Here is a 24,864-nt window from a genome sequence, read left to right as displayed (position 1 = left end):
TGCATCAAGCTCATCTAGAGGCTCCTGAATAGTAGACGGGTCCCCCTCATTTGTAATGAGGGCATACGCAATATTAGAATCGTCTCTGTATCTTGCCAGTAACCTGCGATCACGCAATGGGTTCCTTCTCACAGGTGGCTGCTTCACCTGATCTTGTACCTGTCTTCGCATCTGTCTCTGCCTGAGTATCATCTGTGTCAATCTGGACGTATACGATCGTACTTTCTGGTTTCTCTTGCTCATTTTGATCATTCTTACGAAATAAGGAGATTTCATCGAATCTAACGTCACGGCCAGTGATGACCTTCTGTGTGACCTTGTCGAATAACCTATAACCTTTCACACTAATGCCATAACCAACAAAGATATACTTTTTGGCCCTATGGTCTAGCTTATCTCTCTCAACTGACGGTACATGAGAGTAAGCCTCACAACCAAATATGTGTAGATCTGAGTAGTCGATTTTCTGACCACTCCATACTTCCTCTGGGATTTTACATTCAATTGTCATTGAAGGAGACCGGTTCACCAAATAACAAGCCGTGTTAACGTCCTCAGTCCATAAGTCATTGCCCAACACAGCATTACTTAACATGTATCTGGCCCTCTCCAGGAGAGTCCGATTTATTCGCTCAGCCACACCGTTTTGCTCGAAGGTGTGGTGCATTGTGTTGTGCCTGATGATCCCTTCACCCTTACAATAATCATTAAACTCAGTGGAAGTAAATTCTCCACCATTGTTAGTTCTTAAAACCTTTATTTTTCGCTCTGACTGTTTTTCCATCATTGCTTGAATATGTTGAAAACTTCGAATTTACGTTTCATGAAGTAAACTCAAACTTTCCTCAAGTAGTCGTCAATGAATGAAACAAACCATGACGACCCCCAATAGAAACTTCTAGCGATGACCCCCATACGTCAGAGTGCACATAATCAAGCACTCCTTTACAAACATGTTTTCTAGATTTAAAAGACAGTCTAGATTGTTTACCATATATACAATGCTCGCATATATCTAAATCAGAATTTTTAAAAGCTGGAATCAAACATCGATCAGAAAGTACCTTCATGCCTCTCTCGCTCATGTGGTCCAGACGAGCATGCCACATACGTAGAGACGTGAAATCTGCAATAGCTACTATCGCTCCACCTACCAAAGTGCTCTCAATCAACCTATAAAAGTTTCTGTGCCTCTGCGCTCTCATAACCATGAGTGCCCCCTTTTGAAACTTTAAGGACACCATCAATACCGGTGAACTTACACCCTATAGCCTCGAGTGCACCAAGAGAAATCGAACTTTTCTTCATATCAGGAACGTGCCTGACGTCAGTCAAGGTACGCTCCATCCCATTAAACATCTTAATGCTCACCATGCCAATAGCCACAACATTACAAGCATTCCTTTTAACTGGCGTACCAACTCCGATGAGGAGTCATGTGATATGACGCTCCTGTGTCTAAGATCCACTCATCAACATGATTGTCATGAACATGTCCGATCATGGACATAGACAGAACTTCACCACCACTTGTCTCTTCATTAGATGTGACAATATTGGCCTGCTTGGAAGAATCCGCTAAATTTTCTTCCTGCGCTTTAGGATTTCTACAATCCTTCTTCATGTGTCCAAACAATCCACAATTCCAACACTTTAATTTTCCTTTGCTCTTGCCCTTGGATTTTGATCTAGGCCTTGAGGATCCTTTAGCTTGCTCAGAATCTCTGCCCCTTGTAATCAGTACATTGGAAGATGCCCCTATGTCGCCGTTTAACTTTCTCATAACCTTTCCTTGAAGGGCTAAGATCACGGTGTCAATACTTAGGGTTTTATTTGTGGTGCACATCGGGTCCCTAAAAAACTCATATGATGCATGAAGAGAATTCAACAATATATATGTCTGTTCCTCATCTTTGACCACTTCCTCTATATTTAGCAATTTGCACATCAATTTATTAAAGTTACTGATATGGGCTTCTAGATCTTCACCCTCTGCCATCTTGAAGGTATAACACTGTAGCTTCAAGTGTGGGCGATTTTCAGAAGACTTCTTTGCATAGATGTTCTCTAACTTCGCACACAAACTAGCCGCAATTTTCTCCCTCAAAACATTATAGAGAACCTCATCCGTGAGACATAAACGGATAGACGCTAAAGCATTACTATCAAGGTTTTCTTATTCATCATCTTTCATGGTAGATTTTCGCTCCTCAAGAGCCTTAATCTTGCCTTCCTTGGTTAACAGGCTAATCATCTTAACCTTCCATAACTCAATTATTTTTTCGTGAGTACTTCTCAATATTATATTTGTCGTTTTCCATTATTACTAATCCTGCTGATTCATATCTGTGCCCCAACGATTGCTCTGATACCACTTGTTGGGGATTTGTGCTGCGGAATCACATAGATCTAGATCTAGGATATAAATTCAATAGTAACAAGCAATCTCAGAAGAACACAAAGTTTTAACGTGGAAAACCCTTATGGAAAAAAACCACGGCACAAAGCGACAGAAATCCACTATGAAATAAAAATTACAAGAGAGAGGACTTACCTGATTCGAATAACTTCAAATCTCACCCTTGCTACACCCTTTGATAACCTTAAAACCCCTTTAGAAAGATTTAGAATTCTTTCTCATACCCTAGAAAAGCCCTAGGGATACCTACTTATAGTTTAAGCAATTTTCCTTTCACACCCTTGTGAAAATCGACTCAAATTTCTACAGTCCGCATCAAATTCGGAAACGAAACTGCGTAACCTCGACTGGGGGACCCCTACGACTAGTCGAGCTATCCCCACGACCGGTCGAGTGGCCTGGACACCAAAAGGTGAGCTCGTTGGACTTTGAGTTGAGCAGTGCTTCGACCAGTCAAGCAGCTCCCTCGACCGGTCGAGGCTGACCCACGACCGGTCGAGCAACCCAAAATAAAAAAAAATAAAAAAAAAAAGATTTAAGACTTCTGACAACAACACGCACAGTGGATAGGCTGGATTTTTGAACCATATCTCGATGGGCCTAATAAATAATTATGAATGTTTTAATAAGAGGGTAAGCCCTCTCAAGTATTCTATGTGGCGTTGCCCACCCAAATTGTGGATTGACTTGATTTTTAAGCCTTTATCCCACCATCGAATGGTGCATCTGACTGATAGAGTAGATATTTGACACTATATATATCTAAAGAGAGAGAAATGCTGGGCTGCGTACAAGTTCCCGTAAGCTCTCTCACATTTAAAACTCCAGCAGGCCATGGTAAGAGAAAATGGTTCTCTTATTTGTTTCTCTCTTTTGTCGTGGCTCACTAAAGTTTTGGATAAGATAAAAGTTAGGCCGCGGGTTCCATGGGTGTTGCATTTGGTTCAAAATTTGAAAGATGTATCGATTTGTTCTCGTGAGAATTTGTGAAAATTTTTTGAAAACACATCTCGTATGATATGAATAAAAAATCTGAACCGTCCATATGATGCTGAACCACATGAAACCTGTGATGCCCAATTTTTACCCTATCTGAAACTCTGGTGGGCCGTGGAAAAAGAAAATAGTTTTCTTTCTTGATTTATCTTCTCCCTTTACTATGGCCCCCAGAGTCTCGCATGAGGGCGAAAGTTGCACCATGAGGTTTCACGGGGTACCACATTAGGCGGACCGTTTGGATTTTATGCTCAGGACAAGTGTGCAAAGATGCGCACATAAAAAAAAAGTATGCAGGCGAGCGTGACTCTCTCTCTCTCTCTCTCTCTCTCTCTCTCTCTCTCTCTCTCTCTCTCTCTCTCTGAATTATTTTAAATCAGACAGGCAAAGTTTTCTAACATGCAACGCCATCGACAGTGACTCCAAAGAGACCCATTCTTCTGCAAGCCGCTGTACAATGAAGTTAATCTACAAGTGCCTCTTTTGAGGCCACCAGGGTGCGTGTATGGAATCCAACCTATCTATCAGCTATTTTTAGCGTGAAATTTGGACGACCAAAAAATGAGGAAGATCCAACCATCATGTGGCACTAATTGAATTTGGAGATGATTGGATGGTTGTCCATGGTTGTCTGTTGTGGAGCCACTCGAGTGGTGCATATTCCATCCAATCCGTGCATCACGTGGTAACGATGACGATGATGAGATCCCACGAAATTGGGATATAAAATCACTAGATAGGCCACATCATTAAAAAAAAGTGTACAACTATTAAAAAAACCTTCATATTCATGTGGTGGCCTTCATCATGGTTGGATTGGATCATTTTACACTGTTCAAATCTTATGATGGTTTGATGCTGATGATCGGGTTGGATGGGATAAAAACACCCCGGTGGGACCCACGAGCAGCACTTGCAAATAAGCCTGTTCTCGGGCTTGTCGATGAACTGCTTCGGACTACCGGAAGGAAATGGTCAAATGTAAACCTTGTCGGGTTTTGTTAGATAATGGATCTACATCACAGTTCCATGTCAAGCACGCGATGGATCTGGGCCATTCATTAGGCAGTGGAAGCTTTGAACCAAAGATAGTAGTACACTCATCAAGTGAGCCCACGTGTCCGTTTAACTCCGAGTGCTGCACATGTTTTTCCAACCGTTCATTTTTCTCTTACAAGCTTGATATGCCTGAGCAGTGGACCAATATTATTTTATTTTCAGTCAAGAACATCTTTACAGTGTACACAACCTGATGAATGGTCCGGATGGTTACATGAATGTCATCCAACGGTGAGAACAAGCTCCTGCACGTTACTACGATGCGGGACTCTGGATTTTAGCAAGCTTGGGTTGCTTACCTGTGAAATGGTCCAAGATGGTTACATGAGTGTCATCCAACGGTGTACATTGGGTCGAACCGAGTCGAGCTGGCCTCAGCTTGACTCGGCCCGGCCAGTATCTGACCTTACCTTGAAATCGACTCGGCTCGGTTCGTTCACCAGCTGAGAGCAGTTCAAGCCAAGTTCGAGCCAATTGATCGAGCTGAGTTCACCCGTGTAGCATTTCCACAAACACATGGACTGCACCTTCAAAATCCCACTGTATGAGAAATATTAGCAATGGTTTTCAAAGTATTTTATCAAACACCTTCTAAGCAACATAAAAACCAATAAAAATGGGTATTTATTTCATGTATATACCTTCCTTGCCACTAGCCACACTTATTTGAGTCGTTTCATCAAATACTCGGTGGGCAACTTCAATATCAAAGTAACTGAGCCACCAAATTAGTTTAATCCGAATTCGAATGGAGCCAAGTATAATTTGAGTCGAGTTGAGTTGGGGCTACCTTGAACCCGGCTTGAACTCATTTCCAAGCTAAAAAAATCAGCTGCACTCAGCTTGAACTCTAACTTCAAACCAAGCCGACCTGAGCTTTTTCGACTCGGGTCAAGCGAGCTAGCTCGGCTCGTGCACACCCCTACCCCCACTCTGCACGGACGGTAATCTTCTGCAACATCTGTTGTATGCAGCTGTGTCCAACACTCGTGTGTGACATCTATTCCGTCCATCATATGAAATCCCATGTGTTCACCGTAATGCTAAGAAACGGTCCCGATCCATTACTCAGGTGGGCCACACCAAAATCTCAGGTGTGAATTGTTCATTTTCCCCCTCCTGTAGCTGGCCGAACTTTTGGGTTCTGCTCATGTGTGGAGTGTCCCTTTATCTCGGTTAGTCCCACCTGGTGAACGGGTTGGATCGAATAGAAAAAAAAGAAAAAAAAGAAAAAGAAACCTATTGTTAGCATCCACTCTCCATTGATCCCTATGGTGTGGCCCACCTGCGGGCTAATTTCTGTTTAGTAGGGCTAACGTCGAGAGGCTAACTTGATGGACAGGTTAGATGTAACACAAGCAACATAATGGGCCCCACAGACGTCGGGTATTGTATCTGTTTCTTACACCAGGTATTACAGAGGATACCGGATAATCCTAGAAATTATCGCTAAGAACGAAATCAGCACGAAATCACATCTCTCTCGGCCGGCAGCCACAGGCTTCAATGACCAGAACATCTCTCTCTCCTTCTCCCAGCCCGCAGCCACAGATGTCCGACGCTGTACAGATCCTATATGTAACCTTAACGTTCATCGCAATTGGTACTCTCTCTCTCTCTCTCTCTCTCTCTCTCTCCCGTACACACAGACACGGTAGTCGCCCCTGACTGTAAATCAGGGGTGGCAGTATGTTGAGTTCAGGACGAGTCGAGGTCAGCCCATGTCCGAACCGTTAAGTAGACAGGCCAAGAAATTCAACCCGACCGACCATGTTGTTTGTACGGTAGGCCGCAACATTTATGGGATATGACACAGTATTCGACCCTTAGCAGTCTGTCGAGTTCAAGCTAAATCTAGGTCAGCCCATGACCAACCCATTTATTATACAGGCCAAGAATTCCAGCCTGATCGACCCTTGACCCATAAACATATAGCCCCACCTGACCCACTTAAATTTCATCAAATCCGGGCTCAACCCATTTAGTTATAATTGGGTTGGGTTTGACCCAAAACTGCATGGTGAGAGGAGATTTTAAGAATAGAACTTGAAACTAAAGTTATAGTTGAAGCAATAAGTAGAAAACCGTGATACCAAATTATATTAGGTGTGAAAGAACCATATGAGAGATGTTCTTTTAAAAAAATAAAAAATAAAAAATTATCAGATGCAAAGAAGCATATGTGGATTATATGCAAATATTTAGTTATAAAAAATTATCAGATGCAAAGAAGCATATGTGGATTATATGCAAATATTTAGTTATTCTTTTTTATTTTGCATCTCGCTTTGGGTTGGATCATTTCACCCGAGTCATTTATAACTATATGGGTGAATCAAGTTGGGTAGGGTTCAACCGAAGGCCGACCTTTTTACTTAAAAAAGACCACATTTTCTAAACCAAAGTGACCCACTACTCATTTAGCTTGGCCTAAACCTCCCTCAGAAGCCGGTGGGACTAATTAACCCATAGGTTGCTTAGTCCATTGCTACCTTTACTATAAATTAATAAGTGAGGTTAAGCTATGTTGAGGAACTGTGAAAACATCGAGAGATGAATCAAGCAAAATACTCACAATCACATAACCAAGTCCAAACAAGAACAATTCGAATTTTAAGTGGAAAAATCATTGCGAGAAAAAAATCACAACATAGAGCAACGGGTATGCACTATGAAGGCAGAAATTACAAGAGGTAGAGTATTACTGATTCGAATAACCATCGAATCCACTTCATAAGCCCTAACTATGCTCTTGAAGCCCTTAAGAATGAATTAGAAAGTCATCTTTATACCATAATCCCAATTACACCCGATATATATACTATCACAACAAGAATAGGAAACAAATTCAGCACTTAAACAATTCTACGCATGTCTTTGATGGGACCATCAATGCTATCGAAGACCGTTGATGTCATTGAACTTACTTCGATAACATCAAGTATCAACACCAAAACATTCTAGCAACTAATATGAAATTTTTAAATTTTTCCGATGGCATTGAGTGGTATGTCGATGGCATCAACAAACCCTGTTATATATTAACAGATTTAAAACATCCATCAACCACAAGCTGGGTTAGTAAGCTAGATACTAACCCAGGCTCGTTCCAGCCTACTAGAGAAACATCTGAGTCCAAGTTGGTTCTAGCCAATCAGCCTAGTAACTTGGACGGTCAATGGGGATGGGTTTATGGCAGGTCGAGGTATGTCCAAGTTTAGTGTAGCCATATGGAAAAAAACCTAGCTAGACTCAAACCAAGATCTGGCTCCGGGCAGGCCAAAAGAAAGCTCTGGTATGGGCCAAGAATTATACATTGATCTTGGTGTATAAACATTAATAGCAATAAGGAGAAATAAGTCTCTATATACAAAATTTTTATATTGAAACTGGTATATAAACCATTCTAGTGCCCAATCCATGATTTAAGATTTGGGGGACTCCACCTGACTTTCTCCCCGACCTGAGTCGTGATTCACCCAAGTCAGGGGTGACTCATGGCATTGAATCGAATCAGGTTTGACCTAGTTCAATTCAACTCAGACAAGTCACACCAGACTCATTGGAGTCCCATGGTCCATACGCCATGGCTCATAAACTAACTACAATCACTGAACCCAATTTATGATTTTTTTCAAAAGATTTTATGGTGATCTAGCACAGATTAATGCTTGATATGTTGTGCATTTATAAGCAGGAATTAGAATTAATAAAAAATAATTGGAACCCCAAACTTGTTTGGAAGAACCAAAATCGCCAAATATAGATCAATGTTAGATGTGGCATGGATAATATTACTTTCTTTGAAATATTTCGTGTCCCTTGATTGATTTGGCTAGTGCAACCGAATCCCATGATATGCTACCTCTAGATTACAACGCCTAGCGTGATTTTTCCTGACTACATCAAGAATAAATCCATCATCACTTTAGAGTATTTGATCTTATGCCCAGTATAGAAGAGAAAATAAAATAATTTTTTTATTTTTTTATTTTTTTATTTTTTTATTTTTATTATTTTTTTTTTGTTTTCTACTTTTTGTTCCCTTAAAATGATTCTACCTATGTCCTTTATATAAACCACACTGAATGAATCGTTTCTAATTGCAATTGATAGCCCAGCCCTATTGTCCTTGGAATATTTGGTACAGACTAGGAGCCATTAATCGGTTTAGCCGTGGCCTAAACCTCTCCTTTACACACATTTTCCGTGAAGGAAATGGCTGACGCGTTAGCCAGGATGGCTTCCGAAGGTTGCGCCAACTCTTTTTATCGCTCTTCTTCGGAGTTGCCAAGGAGGATTAGCGGCAGTTTGGTCCTCGATAGGGCTGGGCTGGGTATCCTTCATGCTTAGTTTCTTTTTCTTTTCTTTTTTTTCCGCTCGATGGGTGGGTTTTAGGGGATGTTTTTGTTCAGCCTCTCTGGTCCAGTCCCTTGGTGCGGGTCCTTTTAGTAGGTAGCATATGATAGGTGTGATTCCTTTCCTTTTTGTGGGAACCCGCCCGAAGGGTTGTAAAGGTCGTTTATTAATGAATTTCCTTTTTAAAAAAATAATAAATCAGTCACTGTGTTTTTTTTATTCATGATATATCTAAACTGTGATCCTCTGGCAGGTTAATTTGAATTACTTTTATGCTACGTAGACAATATCTAAGTGATTTATAAGTCCTGTGTATCATCCATCACACTTCCTCAGTGTACGAGTCAATCAGGTGGACTCCCAGATTGATGAATGTTCACAAATTGGATGGTAGAGATGGTTCATAAACTGAGATTGTATGTATCATTTAAGCACAGGATCGTCCACCAACCTACCCAAGAAGTGGTCCACTGATTGGACGGTCCAAATTGATGGGCTTTGTGTAGAAACGCTCTAGAAACTGATCCTTGGCATGGTTCTAATACATGAACATGCCCATTAATCATCATTCCAACTAGCAATAGATTCTCATGTTGTCAATTGCTTTTGATCATCGCTGCAGTGATCGTCGTCGGCTGGATATTATATCTCTGCATCCGAGAAAATGAAGACATCAAACGCAACTCGTCGGCTCCTCCAGACGATGCCACGACCATCGACATCATCAAAAAGAAGCTGGTCATGTACTCGTCACGCCAGCTCAATATCATCACCAACAATTTCAAGAACAAGCTGGGCCAAGGCGGATTCGGGGTAGTGTACAAAGGAACACTGGATGATGGCGTGTCAGTCGCTGTTAAGGTCCTTCATGGCGATTGGTCAAATAAGCTAATCAGATGCCAGTTTGAGGCGGAAGTGCGCTTGATCAGAAGAACAGACCATCCCAATCTAGTAAAGCTTTATGGGTTTTGCTTCGACAAGCGATTGAAAGCGCTGGTCTACGAGTTCATGGAGAATGGCTCGCTTGACGGCTTCTTATTCAACAAAGAGAAGAATAAGATTGAATGGGAGAAGCTCTATAGCATTGCGATTGGAACTGCCAAGGGCATTGCCTACTTGCATGAGGATTGCCCAGATAAAATAATTCACTATGATGTGAAGCCCGCGAATATATTGCTTGATGTGGAGTTGAAACCCAAGGTGTCCGATTTTGGGCTGGCCAAGCTTTATAGCCGGGACGCGACGCATGTTCCCATTTCAGGGTTCAAGGGAACCTTTGGTTACGCCGCCCCGGAAATGTGGTCAGAGTTTCTGGTCACTTCAAAATGCGATGTTTATAGTTTTGGGAAATTGTTGTTTGAGATTCTTGGGAGGCGGCGGAATTTGGATTCTAAAAACTCTGGGAGCTTGCACTGGCTGCCGATGTATGTCTGGAATAAGTTCGATGAAGGAACAATGGAAGAGATGGTGAGCTGTTTGGGGATCAATGAGAAAGACAAAGAGATGGCAAAGAGAATGGCCATAGTAGCATTATGGTGTGTCCAACATCAACCAGAGCTCCGGCCTTCGATGAGTACTGTTGTGAAGATAATGGAAGGGGAAATGACATTGCATGGACCGCCGAATCCTTTCCCTCAAATGTCATCTCATGTTTGTCGAAATGCTAGGATCTCAACCTCATCAGTTAGTTCGAACACTACTATTTGGTTATCTGCTATCTCAACTTGGTTCTCTCCGACCTCAACCGACGAATATCTGATTCCCGGATGATTACCACGGAAAACACACAAGGGGTCGTTTGGATGCGAGAAATTTAGAAGGGTCTGAAGATATTTCCCTTTCTTTCTGTCTTTCTTTCTTTTCTGCTTAGTAGTAAAATCCATAAGAAAGAAATTCTGTATCTCATGTTTGGGTAGTGGGGAAATTCCGTGGAATCCAAAAGCTGTATTTGGGTTTTGCCGAGGATCGCCAGCAATTATATCATACATATTCAAAAGAGAGGGAATTCAAAAATATGAACGTTGGTGGTGTTGGAGGAGGAGACGAAGAAGAGATTTTCTTAGACTCGGAGTATTGCAAGTATAATGCTTTTGTATATTTTGTATTATAAAAGCGGATATTACAATGCTTTGAATTGTTGGAAGGGAAGAATTTCTTTCTTATTTTTGTTGTTATTATTATTATTTTTTTTCATGCATACGAAGATCCTTTTTATAGACTCTTGAGGAAGGATTTACAAACAAGAGTAAATGCGTCACAACTTTCTACGATAAGCATTAATTACCTAGGAAACTCAAACTAATCTAATACACTTTCTAGATATTTCCTAAACACATTCTAAATACTTTCTAGAAGCTTTCTAGACATTTCTCCAATATTTTTATTTTCAAATTATATTTTCAACAGACGGGCCCCCTTGGAATCTGCAAGCTAGCTCATGCCAAGGAATTTCAAAACTTCTCTTTTGGTGGAAACTGATCGCATCAGGAAAACCAGTTCCAAGTATTTCTAATAGCCCAAACACGAATTTGCTTGGAGACTTAGATTTCATTTCCACATGAGCTATTTTCTAGACATCGAAATGACCGTCTACTTCTCAAGCCAAACTGCCTCAATACAATTGTTACAAAGGAGCGCAAATGATGTGTTGACCATGTCGTTGGCTTGTGATGATGTGGTATTGACTTGGTTAGTCACTTTATCTCCTAATGTAGCAATAATTTGGAGCTCAACTTCCTCATATCCAATAATGGCAGTGAAGGTAATCACAATTTGATCATTTCCACCTTGTTAAATTAATAATTGCAATTTAGTGAATAGGGCATCCAAACAAGTTATTTTGAAGTTTGTCTTGAAAGGAATTTGATTGCATTTTTATGGCTACTCTGTAGGTAGAGTTGTATACGAGTCAAACCGAGTCGAATTTAGTAGAATTCAGCTTGGCTCAGCCAGCAACCAACCCCAACTCGAACTCAGCTCGTCTTGGTCCTTGAGCTTGATTGGCTAGCTCAGCTCGGTTCGATCAACAGCTCAGGACTACTCGAGCCGAATTTGAGCATGTCTGACATTTTCTCAAACACATAAATTATATATTTAATATCCCACACTGGGAATGCAAATCAATAAGAACACTTTGTATGCATTTCATTAAACATTCCATGAGCAACATCGAAATCAAGATATGAGTCATGCATGAAGGAGTAGGATCTTCTAATATGAGATATTTTTATGAAATTCTCCATCTAAGGCTTACATGGATAGTTGCAACATTTCGCATGATCAATCTTGTCCTCATGCATCATTTCACTATTTACCTCACAGTAAATAACCCTAATCCTGGACATGAATTTCCTGCAAGGAGACTGCAAATAAAAGCTCCGTGGGACCTAGAGCTGGGTAGAATCCGACCGGATCTGATTCGATCCGAATCGAATGCTAGGATCGGGTCGGATTGAGTAGGCCCACTTAGATCCGACCGTACATTGAGTCAGGTTCGGATCAGTGGCCAATCCGGACCCATCTGATCTGGGATCCAATCCGATCCAATTCGGTCCGCACAATGTTCATTCAACATTATTTCCTGTAATGTTGTCCACTTGAGATTGGGATATACCTCATTTTTGGTTTAATACCATAAAATGATCTAGAAAAATATATGGACGGTATGGATGAAATAAATACATCACGGTGGGTCCACAGAGCACCTACCATCGGCCACTGGCCGATGGTAGGGGAGTAGCCATCTGGTCCTTTGACTCGATCCAATCCGTCCATTAGATCTGTCTTATTTTTTGGCTCAAGCCTTAAGACGAGCCCACCAAATGGATGGATGGTTTGGATATAACACATACCTCATGATGGGACCCACAGAACTTGCTGACGTCAATACACCAACTGGCGTCGTGCTTGCCAGTCCGCTTCATGAACAAATGTTGAGAGGGGTTACAAGTTAGGCCAGTAGTGTGACGGATCAGATTGAGTCAGAGGACCCGGATCAGATCGGGTCAGGGCATTGAAAGTTTCGGACCGAGTCGAGTTGGATCCAATCCGGTCCGACTCGACTCGATGCTCACCTCTAGTGGGACCTACTCTAATGCGTGTGTGATATTCATTCCGTCCATCATTTACAGTGGCTCATTCGTGGACATGAGCACAGGAAATAAGTCCATTCAAAACGTAAGTAGGCCACACCACAGGAAAAAGTAGGGATTAAAACACCCAACGATGAAACTTTCCTGGGACCCACCGCGATGACAAAGAGGGTGAAAAAGAAAAAAACAAATGTCAGCACTATCCAAAACTTCGAGGGAGTGAATGTCATACTCAGATCACAACATAGTATCCATATATCTCTTTGTTGCATGGACTCTCTACAATTTTACATTCCCAACTGCTTGTGCCGATCTTATTTTTAAGCCATAGGTTGTTGAAATTTCAAAATCTTTCACACGCGTACAACGTAGCATATACGGAGCCTTTGTATGTAACCCTTCCAGACGTCGCAGCTGCAAATATGGGCATGAGATACGATAAAATAGATGGGATGAACAAAAAATGTTTTTATTATTATCTTTTTCTTTTCTATTCATTCCGGTTGAATGACTTATCTTTTGACCACAGGTTGACCCAGTCCACGCGAGTGTACGAGGCAGCTCTCTACGCGCTGTTACATGTTCCAGCGTGGCATATGGGTACAAGATCCATGCCGTCCATCAGATCTTACTGTGAAGATGCAATAGACAAAAATTAGGCGACTGAACAAATAGCGTGGGCCAGAATGTTATATAAAAAAAATTGCAGCGGAGAAAAGATTAGCTGAGATTATTCTACCCTTTCATTTTTTTTCTATTTTAATTATGGCCCACTAGATTAGTGGCGAGGCTAGGATGTCATCTGATGCATCTAACGTTGGGATTCACCTGATGGACGGCTTGGATCTTGCACCTATCGGGTTGATCGTCACATAGCGTGTGGGCTTAGCAAGACTCTTCATACGGTTTGCAACGTCTGGGAATAGAACCATCGGATCTGGCCGTCATGTTTGATGATCCAAACCGTTGATCTGACGAGATACGTAGCTGATGGTGCCTGTCTCAAAAATTTACAAGATTGGAAAATGCTAAACTCTCGATCAATGGAAAAATAATTACGTTTTAAATATTACATTCTACGAGCTTCTTGTAGTATCACCATCTAGTGTGAAGACCATCATATAAACGGTCAGGATCTTTCGGACAAAACCCAACATCAACTTATTGGAGCACAACTTTATGGAAAATTGCAACGAAATATAATAAATTGCTTTATTTTGTTTTATTTTACTCGGTTACAACGCAATTGTACATTAATAGTGTACTAATTAATCTATTTCACACAAGTGGAGAACAAGGCCCAGTGATCCAGACCGTTGAATTTAGAGGATGCACCATGGATAAGGTACTCCTTATGAGACCCAAAATAGAGCATATCCAAATCTCATGTGGACTACAGCACAGGAAACAGCAGTGGGCCACTTGAATGTTTATTTGCCATCCAAGCTGTTGATAAGGTCACAAAGATCTGGATGAAAAGACCACATAGTCCCCTAGAAGTTTTTAATGGTCAATCACCCCTGTTTATTCTGGTGTGGTCCACCTGATATTTGGATCTGCTACATTTTGGGGCTTATACCCTAAAATGATCCCATGAAAAGGATGGACGGCTGGGATATAATACACATACATCATGGTGGCCCCAAAGTCAGGGATCGGATCCACCGAAGCCACACCCCAACCCGTCCATGCTCTCGCATTAGGATACTATTCGGGTCCCAATGAATCAGGACCTTACAATTCTTCCTCTTCTTATTTAAGCCTCTATCTTTCATTGAATGATTGCCTATTTCCTGTTTCAAGCTCTCTCCTTTCATTCTCTAGTTGTTTTGAGTCTCCAACCTCAGAAGCATGGATAAGCTACACATCTTTTTTACCGGTAAGCATCTAGCCCCCTGTATGAGCCAACCTGTCACACGTGTAGAACATCCGATCTGAGAAAATGGTATGACCCATGCATCTTGAAGATGACCTGGAATAATAATAGATTGGATCTACTCATCAGGCGGGGCAAGCCATTGAAATAAGTGGACGGCTGTTGATTTGATCCAATATCTAGGTTTATCCCAACTGATGACTGGATTGGCCTTATTTTCACACCAGATGATACTCATGCTGACACTGACCTTTTTCATGGCTCGGATGTCCCATCCATGTGATTGTTGGAGTGAAAAAAGGCATAGTACGGTTAGATTATGGTACCGATGGCAGTACCTGATCATTTCACCTACAATTCCATACAATTCGTTTCTGCGGTTGGAATTCCAGAATCTAGGTGCCTGTTTTCATTAACCCAAATGATATCAATGGAGAGAGATGATGCAGTAGAGAAGGAAGAATGGGAATATGGTAAACCCATCTTTCTATATAACACGTGGAAGGGTTATCTATCAATCTTAACCGTCCATGATCGATTAGCCTGTGGCCTGACTTAACCCACTCAAAATTAGACACCGATTGCCTGCAGGCACTTCCTGCAACGGAAAGTTAGGTGGGACTCACAGTGATGTTCGTGGTAAATCCACCCCGTCCATCCGCTTTTACATATCATGTTAAGGCACATCCAAAACTCAAGTGGGCCCCACGACAGAGGATTGAACTTCCACTGTTGAAACATTCGTGTGGTCACAAAAGTTTTGGATAAGGCTATATATGCTTTCAGTTCATCCCAGTAGGAATGACCTTGCGAACGGTATGGATGACATTTAAACATCACGGTGCACCCAAGGGAGGTTTCAACGGTTAGCATTTACATACCCGTCTAGTCGTACGGGGCCCATCTCGTTACGAGATATGTAAAACGGGAAATGGATTGGCTACTCCCCTGCCACCAGCCAATAGCTGATGGTCGGTGCTCTGTGGGTGCCACCATGGTGTATGTGTTTCATCCATTCCGTTCATCCATTTTTACAGATCATTTTAGGGATTTATCCCAAAAATGAGAGGAATATAAATCTCGGGTTGATCACAGCACAGGAAAACAATAGTGATTGGATATCCACCATTTAAATCCTCCTAAGGCCCACTGTACTGTTTATTTGACATCCAATCTGTTTATTAGGTCAAATAGACCCAGATGAAGGGGAAAAAACAAAGATCAGCTTGATCCAAAACGTTTATGGCCCTCAAAAAGTTTTTAATGGTCGACGTTCATTCAACATTTTTACCTGTAATGTGGTCCACTTGAGATTGGGATATGACTCATTTTTGGTTTTATAACATCAAATGATCTAGAAAAATAGATGTACAGCATGGATGAAACACATACATCATAGTGGGGCCTACAGAGCACCACCACCAGGCCGGTGGCCGGGGGAGTAGCCAATCCGTTTCCATAAAAATGGATGTATGGTCGTATTTTCAATAAACATCACAGTGGCCCCACCTAGCTTCCCGTTGTAGGAATCCCCCTCCCTCAAAATTGATGCAAGAAGAGTGGTGATGAGTTCGATGATCATAGTCTTCCTCAAACTTAGGACCTACACTCCAACTGAAACACCCTAAACATGTAACTTATTAGACTTCATGGTTTTCGGTTAAAAATAGTAAGGGTCCATTTGGCCCATGGCATGACTTTTTGAAGTAGGGATGAACACGGTGAGGTCGATCACCGTCTTTCTCACGAATAATTACTCTGAATCCACGGAACTTCTCTAAAACTCTTAGAAATTCGTTACTATAAATAATAAATTTATTTATTTTATTAAGTTTTAGCTCAACCATTTTATTCTCCTAATTGTTTTAAGCACTTTTCATGTTTGACACAACTCCCAAAGCCCAATGGATGAAGAGTTATAATCAAACTAAAACTTACTATTTATAATAGAAACGGAATTAAATATGGAATTCTACCATTGATATGATGGAATCTCGCAAATTTGGCGTGGGTAACCCGATATAGTTGGGTTGGTTGGCTAAGGTAGCTTGTCCTACCCCAAAATCATATATGGTAGGTCGAGTAAATCATTCAAGTTTGTAAGATATGCTTGTTTTAAGGTTTTGATGGTAGGGGTGTACACGAACCGAACTAGCTCGGTTAGCTCACTCGTCTCAACTTGAAAAAGCTCAATTTGACTCAGTTCGAAGCTAAGTTCGAGCCGAGTCAAGCTGATTTTTTGAGTTCAAAAATGAGGTTAAGTCGAGTTTGAGCAGGCCCCAGCTCGACTCAACTCGACTCGGATTGAATTCAGCTCGATTCGAACTCGGATCGAACCAATTCGATGACTCGGTTACTTTGCCATTGATGTTGCTCACTAAGTGTTTGATAAAATGACTCAACAAAGTATTGCTGGTGGCAAGGAAGGTATGTACATGAAACAAATACTCTTTTTTCTTAGTTTTTCTTGGTTTTTATGTTGCTTAGAAGGTGTTTGATAAAATACCTGTAAAATCATTACTTCTGTTTCACATACAGAGGGATTTTGAAGGTGTAGTCCAGCTGTTTGTGGAAATGCCTCAATGGCAAACTCAGCTTGATCTTGACTCGAACTCGACCCGAGCTACTGACCGAACTAAGCCGAGCTGGCCAGTCAGGCTCGAGGATCAAGCCGAGTTTGAGCTGAGGTCAGCTAGTGGTCGAGTCGAGATTAGGCCTTCTCTGGTCCCTCTTGGACATGAAAGTGTCCGTGACCTGCTCTACATCACTTTTACAACTCAACTTATTATTTATAGTAAAAATGAAATTAAACAAGACTTTTGACCATTGATATGATGGAATCTCCAAAATCTGTCATGGCAACCCAGCATAGCAGGGTTGGTCAGCCTAAGTAAGCTCTCCTGCCCCAAAATCGTATATAATATATCAAAAAATTCATCTTATTTTGCAAGATAAAACTGTTTTCAGGTTCCGACAATCCAAATCATTTCCACCTCCAATCAAGCTTTCTCTAGTCCATCTTTACCATGAAAGTATCTGCAACCTGCTCTACATCAAAATTTCATCAAGCCCAGCCCCGAACCAAAACCATTTATTTGTAATTGGGTCGGGCAGAACCCACCCGGCACAGCTGCACTGGGTTTAAAAATGGAACATCGGGCTATATATATATATATATATATATATATATATATATATATATATATATATATATATATATATATATATATATATATATATATATATATATATGCACCCTGCCTATTTAGGAGATGCATGCAAACCATAGTTTAAAAACTTGATTTGACTCGTCCTTGTTGATCGACTCACCCACATTTCACAGAGATATGAAAAAAAAAACACACTCCACCTTGTCATTACTCAATTAAAACTTGCCCTTGAGTTTTTGGGTCAACTCAACTCAACTAGGGTTTCGAGTCTGAGTGGAGTTTTTATGTTTTTAATCTATGATACAAACATAAATCACATGCATGTATCTGTACTTACCTATTAATTTGTTTTGGGCTTTAGGCCTATTGGGGCAGCTAGTCTGGTGCTGCCTATTTATTAGCCACACGGGCAAGTGGGTTGGGTAGGGTTCTACTTGAGCCCGACCCATCTACTTAAATGGGTCGATTTTCCAACCAGAGACTAACCCAGTACCCATTTAGACTGGCCCGAACCTGCCTCAGAAGTAGATTGGCCAATTGGACCTGCGGACCATCCTGACCCATTGCCACCCCTACACCTACATTAGACTAATAGCTTCAATAAAATTCGATTCTGCAACCAAACACACCCTTATGAATTCCAACTTATGAAACATGCAGTGTTGGGAGCAATTGCGTTTGTAGTGTTTTGCATTTTGATATTGTTCTTCCAATATCCGACCGAAATGCACAATATAACAAATCAATAGCGCCGGATGGTGGAGCGGTTTCTTGACAACAACATCTGCGAAAAACCCAGATTTTCACCTCAAGAACTGAAGCTCATCACAAGAAATTTGATGTAGAGCGGGTCGCGGACAGTTTACATGGCCAAAATGGATCAGAAAAGGCCCGGTCGACGACAGAAGTGATCCAGACCATCGAACCTTAAATCGGGAACCTTAAATCGGGCGTATCTTGTAATCTGGAATGAGTTATCTGACATAAAATATATGATTTTGGGGTAGAACGAGCTACTGAAGCCAACCAACCCCGCTATGCAGGGTTGCGCAGCCCGGAATTGCGAAAAACCCCTGAATCGACGGTCGTTTCCCTGTTTTAATTTCGTTTTTATTATAAATAGTAAGTTTTAGTTTGATTATAACTCTTCATCCGTCAGGCTTTAGGAGTTGCGCCCAACGTGAAAAGAGCTTAGAATAATTAGGAGAACGGTTTGGTGAAGCCAAATAGGACACTTACTATTTTTGTGAGAAAACCTTGCGCACTAGTAGACATCACGACCATCTATAAATAGTAAGTATAAATAGTTTACTATTTATAGTAAGTCGCGGATTCTACGAGTTTGATTTGTAGTTTGATTCTGATTTCTCTCTCATTACTTGGTACCCCTATTTAAAGGATTGTGAACTCGTTTTTATTCATCAATTAATCAATTTCGAATTTTTTAGAATTTATTTCTATTTTTTGCTTTCTTTCCTCGTGGATTCGAGAAGTCTCTGTGAGGAGTCCAGAGAAGCTCTGTGGATTCGGAGTACTTATCCTCATCACGTTCATCACTGCGTCAAAATTACATGACGAGGATAGGTTCTGGCAGTTTCGGAGTAGTTTACTTTGGATACATCCCCAACAGGCCAATGGTAGTGAAGGTACTCAATCTGGATAAGAGCATCGAAGAGCAATTCATGGCAGAAATCGACACCATCGGCAGAACTTACCATACGAATCTTGTCAAGCTTTACAGATATTACTCTCATCCCAGGTTGAGTGCGCTTGTATATGAGTGCATGGAGAATGGATCGCTGGACAATTTCTTATTTGGTAGTAACGAGAAACTCGAGTGGGAGAAATTGCACTGTATTGCAATTGGAACTGCAATGGGAATTGCGTACTTGCATGAGGAGTGCGAAGAAACGATCATCCACTATGATATAAAGCCAGTAACATCCTCCTCGACAAGAACTCACCCAAGAATGCAGATTTTGGATTGGCAAAGCTTTGCAATAGAGTCACTACTGATGCAACCATGACAGGTGGGAGAGGGAGTCCGGGCTATGCGGCGCCGGAGCTGTGGATGCTGGTCCCGATAACCCATAAATGCGATGTATACAGCTTTGGTATGTTGTTGTTTGAGATTGTGGGGCAGCGGAGGAACCTCAACTTCAACCAGACTGAGAGGCAGGAATGGTTTCCCAGATGGGTTTGGGAGAAGTATGAGAGTGGAGAATTGGAAGAGTTGGTGACGGTATGTGGGATTGAAGGAGAGGATAGAGAAAAGGCAAAGAGAATGTGTATGGTTGCATTGTGGTGTGTTCAGTATCTTCCGGCAGCGAGGCCTTCCATGAGTAGTGTGGTGAAGATGTTGGAGGGAGGTGAGGAGATTGGCGTGCCTCCAAACCCGTTTCTGTATTTGTTATCGGCAGCTGCGGATGCAGTTGTTGGGAAGGAAACCGACAGCTATTCAACAGTAACTGGAGGTGCTATGTATGAAAGCCAAGTCGCTAGTTCGTCCCAAGTAGGATGATTTTATGTAATAAGAACAAACAGTGTATGAAATGTAATGATCAACTAAACCCTTTTTGTGGTGCCGGGGTATAAGGTTTATGTAAATCTTTTTTAGAAGCAATAAAGTTACAGGTGATTGTAATCCCTACTTTCTCAAAAAAAAAAAAAACAAAAAAAAAACATGGAATATTGACTCATTAATTCAGACCAACTAATTTGGTCTTGTGTTCATCCAAACAACTGAGACAGGGAGATTCAACCGGATCACCTTCTATTCTTAGTCGCTGTCATGAGTTGAACTAAGTTGAGCTTGGCCCAGCTCGATCAGCTCAGCTTAGCTAAGTTCGAGCCCGTGCCACATTTTCTCAAACACATGGAGTGTATCTTTATTTTCTCACGGAATGCAAAACATTAATGGCACTTTATAAGTATTATATTAAACACTTGGCGAGTAATATCAAAATCAAGACATCAGAGTAGTCATAAGATACGAAGTTTTTTTTTTTGTAATGATTAATTTTATATTCATTCCTTCTTCACCCATTAGCTGATCATGCGGAGAATGTAGGCACCCAAAACAACATTTCGTTGAGTCATTTCATCAAACACTTGGCGAGCACCATTAATATCAAACCAACCAAGTCACTGAACTGATTCGATCTGAGTCGATTCAAGTTGAGGTTCAATCCGAGTTGAGTCGAACGTGGGTAAGCTCGAACTCGGCTTGAAATTTTTTCTAAGCCCTAAAAATCAGCTCAACTCGAGCTGAATCCAATTTCAAGCCAAGGCAAGTTGATTTTTTTCGAGTCAAGTCGAGTGAGCTGACCAAGCGAACCTCTTCGGATGTGAGTATGTCTTCCATATGTGTCAAACACATAATGTCACTACATGGTGGTTTTCTATTGGACGACATCAAAAATAGTTGTAAACAATACTTATGCCTTAAATAGTTTATCTTGATTTCTACTTATTAAGCTAAAGTGATTAATTAACTTTAAGTAAAAAAGTTATAATTTATCTTAAACCCAACTTTTCTCATCTCAAATAAGTTAGTTATCTGCTATTGTAAGTAGAAAAAGTAACTTATTTGGTGGTATCCCAACAAGTAATTCTTAAAACTTACATAAGTTAATAAGCTATCTTTTTAAGTTAAGTTAATTTGATAAGCACGGCAAAGAGTAACTTATATGATGGTAGTCACTTTTCCTATAAGCTTTTATTTTTTTGTTTTTAAATTTTCAACTTCTTTGTTTACTTATCTCTCTCCATGTGATGGATGGTTTAAAAGAGGACTCACGTGATGAGTAGTCCACATCTTATGGATGACCCATTGATTGTTCACATCAAAGGTAGGCCCCTAATGATGAATTTCCCACATCAAAATCGGGCTCTGCATGATGGATGACCCACATTGAAGGTGGGGCCCACACAATGGATGGTCAATATCAAAGATGGACTCTACATGATGAGCGATGGACATTGAAGGTGAGCAGCACATGATAAATAATTTATTTCAATGGTGGGCCTTATATGATAAACCATGGATATTAAGGGTGAACCGGATAAACATAAGGGATAATTACTTATGTGATGCTGAAAAACAAATATAATTTTGTACCTTATACGCTAATAAATATGTCAGTAATCAAACATGCCCCTTGAATGAGTAGAAACTAAGACAAGCTAGAGGCATAAGTAAATTACCATCCAGAAGCCCCCTAAGAGTCCAAGACAAGGATTTTGCCATTGACACAGAGTAGATTTTACTTTTAGTCATACAAATCTAACTAACCTTGTGTTTGGTTGCACAAAATGTAATAAAATAATGCACTGTAAATAATATGGTGGACCTACATTGTTATTGAACTTGGGCTTTGGGGCTAAGCCCAGCACAATTCCGACTTGATAATGGCTTGAGCCAACACATATTAGATAATTGTTGGCTTGGTTTGATTCTTGAATGAACTCAAGTAGCCAAATTAGACCCATCCCCTCATCAGGCAGGCCACACCCGTATTTTGTTATTTATCAGCTGCTATATATTATTTTCTATGTTGTGGTACCCCTAATCAGTGGAGGGAGCTGATTTTTGCACATGATGATCCTCATGGTGGGGCCAACCTATTGGATAGAGTGGATGTCACACACACATGATTAGTAGGAAGTTATCCGCTAGGTAGAGGACAACTTATAGTGCACTTAGCTAAAAGTAAGCATTTCTGGATGAAGTTTCCTAGAAGTTTCCAGAGTAATAAACAAAAAAGAATTTCCCTTTCTGAACCAGCTCCAGACAACGATGTTGAAATGGGAACAAGGACTAGAAATTTCAACGATGTTGAAATTGGAACAAGGAGTAGATTTTCATGAATGATATTTAATTCAACAAGACTGACTCGTGGACGTATGAACACATCATATGATGATTTTATCTATTTTGGCCCACTTCTCTAACCTCCAGGTGGCAATGAGCTGGGTTTGACCGGGCCGGGTACACCCAACGCCCCACTTAAGACCCGACCCACAGCCCAAGCCCAAAATTTAGTTGGTCAGGGTCCTGACCTGACCCGGGCCGGCCTGAAACCTTATAAATGAAACTGATTCAACTCACTCCATCCAGAGATGTCAATCAAAGTCTTCCCCTCCGGTGATCTCACGTCCAATGACGAGTTTGCTTACGTTACTAGATCATTGGAGGAGCAAACTAAATCTATCTTTGAAGATTGGTCAAAATTAGTGGAGGATTGATCAAATCATCCAACTCCATCTTCGTGGTAAGATCTTGAACTGAATATAGAATATTTATTAGGAGGCCGCAGAAGTAAATCTTGAATTTGAATCTAACAAGTTAAAGATAAATGTAACAAAGCATACACAGGAATACACAATTTTACATGGAAAACTTTTTATGAAAAAAATTACGGCACAAAACGATAAACAAATTCACTATTAAAATGAATTACAAGAAATTAGATGAACTTACACATGCAAAATCTTTTAGAAAATCCTAACTTCTCTTTAGAACAAACTCATATATACACAATGTTACACTTGAAATAGAAAACAATTCACGTAATTATACAAAACAACGCGTGCCATCGATCTAAACATCGATCAATCGAGGAGGTCCTCAATCAATCGAGCCCCCCATATTCGATCAATCGAACATGGTCAAAAGTATCCAAAGATTTTTCTTAGTTTTTTCGAATTATGTTGATAAATCGATGGCCTTGTCCAAAACTATGTAGAGATCTATTTGTTTAATCTAAGTTTCACTAGATTGATTGATTAGTCTGATTAATCAGTCATGCTCCTATTCCCATTCAGATTGAAGACATTCGGACAACAACTTCTACTATCAATATGCACCTAAATGAGTTCTAGCGGATCTAATTCAACGACAAGGGAATCTACAATTGTCTGATCATGCATTTTAAAGGGACCAATAATCTACACATGTAGGGCTATCTTTTATACGATTCAATTCATTCATATGTTGGTGACCCACCACGTAGTAGATCCAAGGATACCCCAAAAGTCTCACCCATCAGGTGATCCTAACAGGCACATCACCTCATGTGCCAAAATATCAGCCTGATCCAACACTCAGATACACTGCAACTAGAGGTGGCCATCGCACCGAGTCGGATCGAATTTGGTCCAACTCGGTTGGGTCCGAAAGCTACCTAGACTAATCCGAATCCGATCCTATCCGGGACCGGGTCTGGAGCATCTTATCCGAACAGATCCGTCATGTTGTTGGCCTGACCCAAACCGAATCAGACTCGGTCAAGAAAACTAGTCGGATCGGATTTGGCAAGAATCGAATTTTTGAACGGTGAAAATCATTATCCTCACTGCTATTCTCGGTGTGGTCCATTTGAGCTTTAGATATGATTCATTTTTTCTCCAAATGCTTTAAAATGACCACAAAAAATGGATAAACGGTATGGATATAATAAATACATCATTGTGAGGCCCATCTAATGTAGACCTCATTTGAACCGTTCGTACAACTCGGAGCTCGAGAGTACAGGTGGCCTGTATTGGCGTGCACGGCACGCTAAACAGAGATGGGATTTCCTGCAGAAGCCATTCCCACAACGTTCCTGTGCTGGGATCGTAGGTGGGGCCCACCGTGATGTTTTCCAGGAATCCACTCCGTTCATCCGTTTTTTGAGATCATTTAGAATATAAGACCAAAAGTTAACAGGATCCAAGACTTAAGTGGGCCGTACTAAAGGAAAAAGTGGTTAGGTAAATTCCTACCATTGAAACCTCCCTGGGTTCGACGGTGGAGTTTACATGACATCCATACCGTTAATAACGTCATTCCTACTGGAATGAACTGAAGAAACAAATATTAGCATGATTCAAAACAAATAAACACCACAG

At 40.9% G+C, this 24,864-nt stretch overlaps 1 protein-coding gene and 1 pseudogene across 1 annotated transcript; both read left to right on the top strand.

Moving 5' to 3' along the window:
- The first annotated feature begins 5,447 nt into the window (after positions 1-5,447).
- LOC131256109 (LEAF RUST 10 DISEASE-RESISTANCE LOCUS RECEPTOR-LIKE PROTEIN KINASE-like 2.4) lies at positions 5,448-10,974 on the top strand. Its single transcript, XM_058257157.1, has 2 exons — positions 5,448-6,077; positions 9,456-10,974. Exons 1-2 carry the CDS (start codon positions 5,981-5,983, stop codon positions 10,601-10,603), a joined length of 1,245 nt encoding a protein of 414 aa, XP_058113140.1. The 5' UTR covers positions 5,448-5,980; the 3' UTR covers positions 10,604-10,974.
- Positions 10,975-18,725: 7,751 nt separating this feature from the next.
- On the top strand, positions 18,726-20,491 carry LOC131256316 (rust resistance kinase Lr10-like; annotated as a pseudogene).
- Positions 20,492-24,864: the final 4,373 nt, after the last annotated feature.

This window comes from Magnolia sinica, chromosome 9 (genome assembly GCF_029962835.1).
Source record: "Magnolia sinica isolate HGM2019 chromosome 9, MsV1, whole genome shotgun sequence".
Lineage (NCBI taxonomy): Eukaryota > Viridiplantae > Streptophyta > Magnoliopsida > Magnoliales > Magnoliaceae > Magnolia > Magnolia sinica.
The sequence above is the reverse complement of the archived record's forward strand: the minus strand, read 5'-3'. Positions and strand labels throughout refer to the sequence as shown.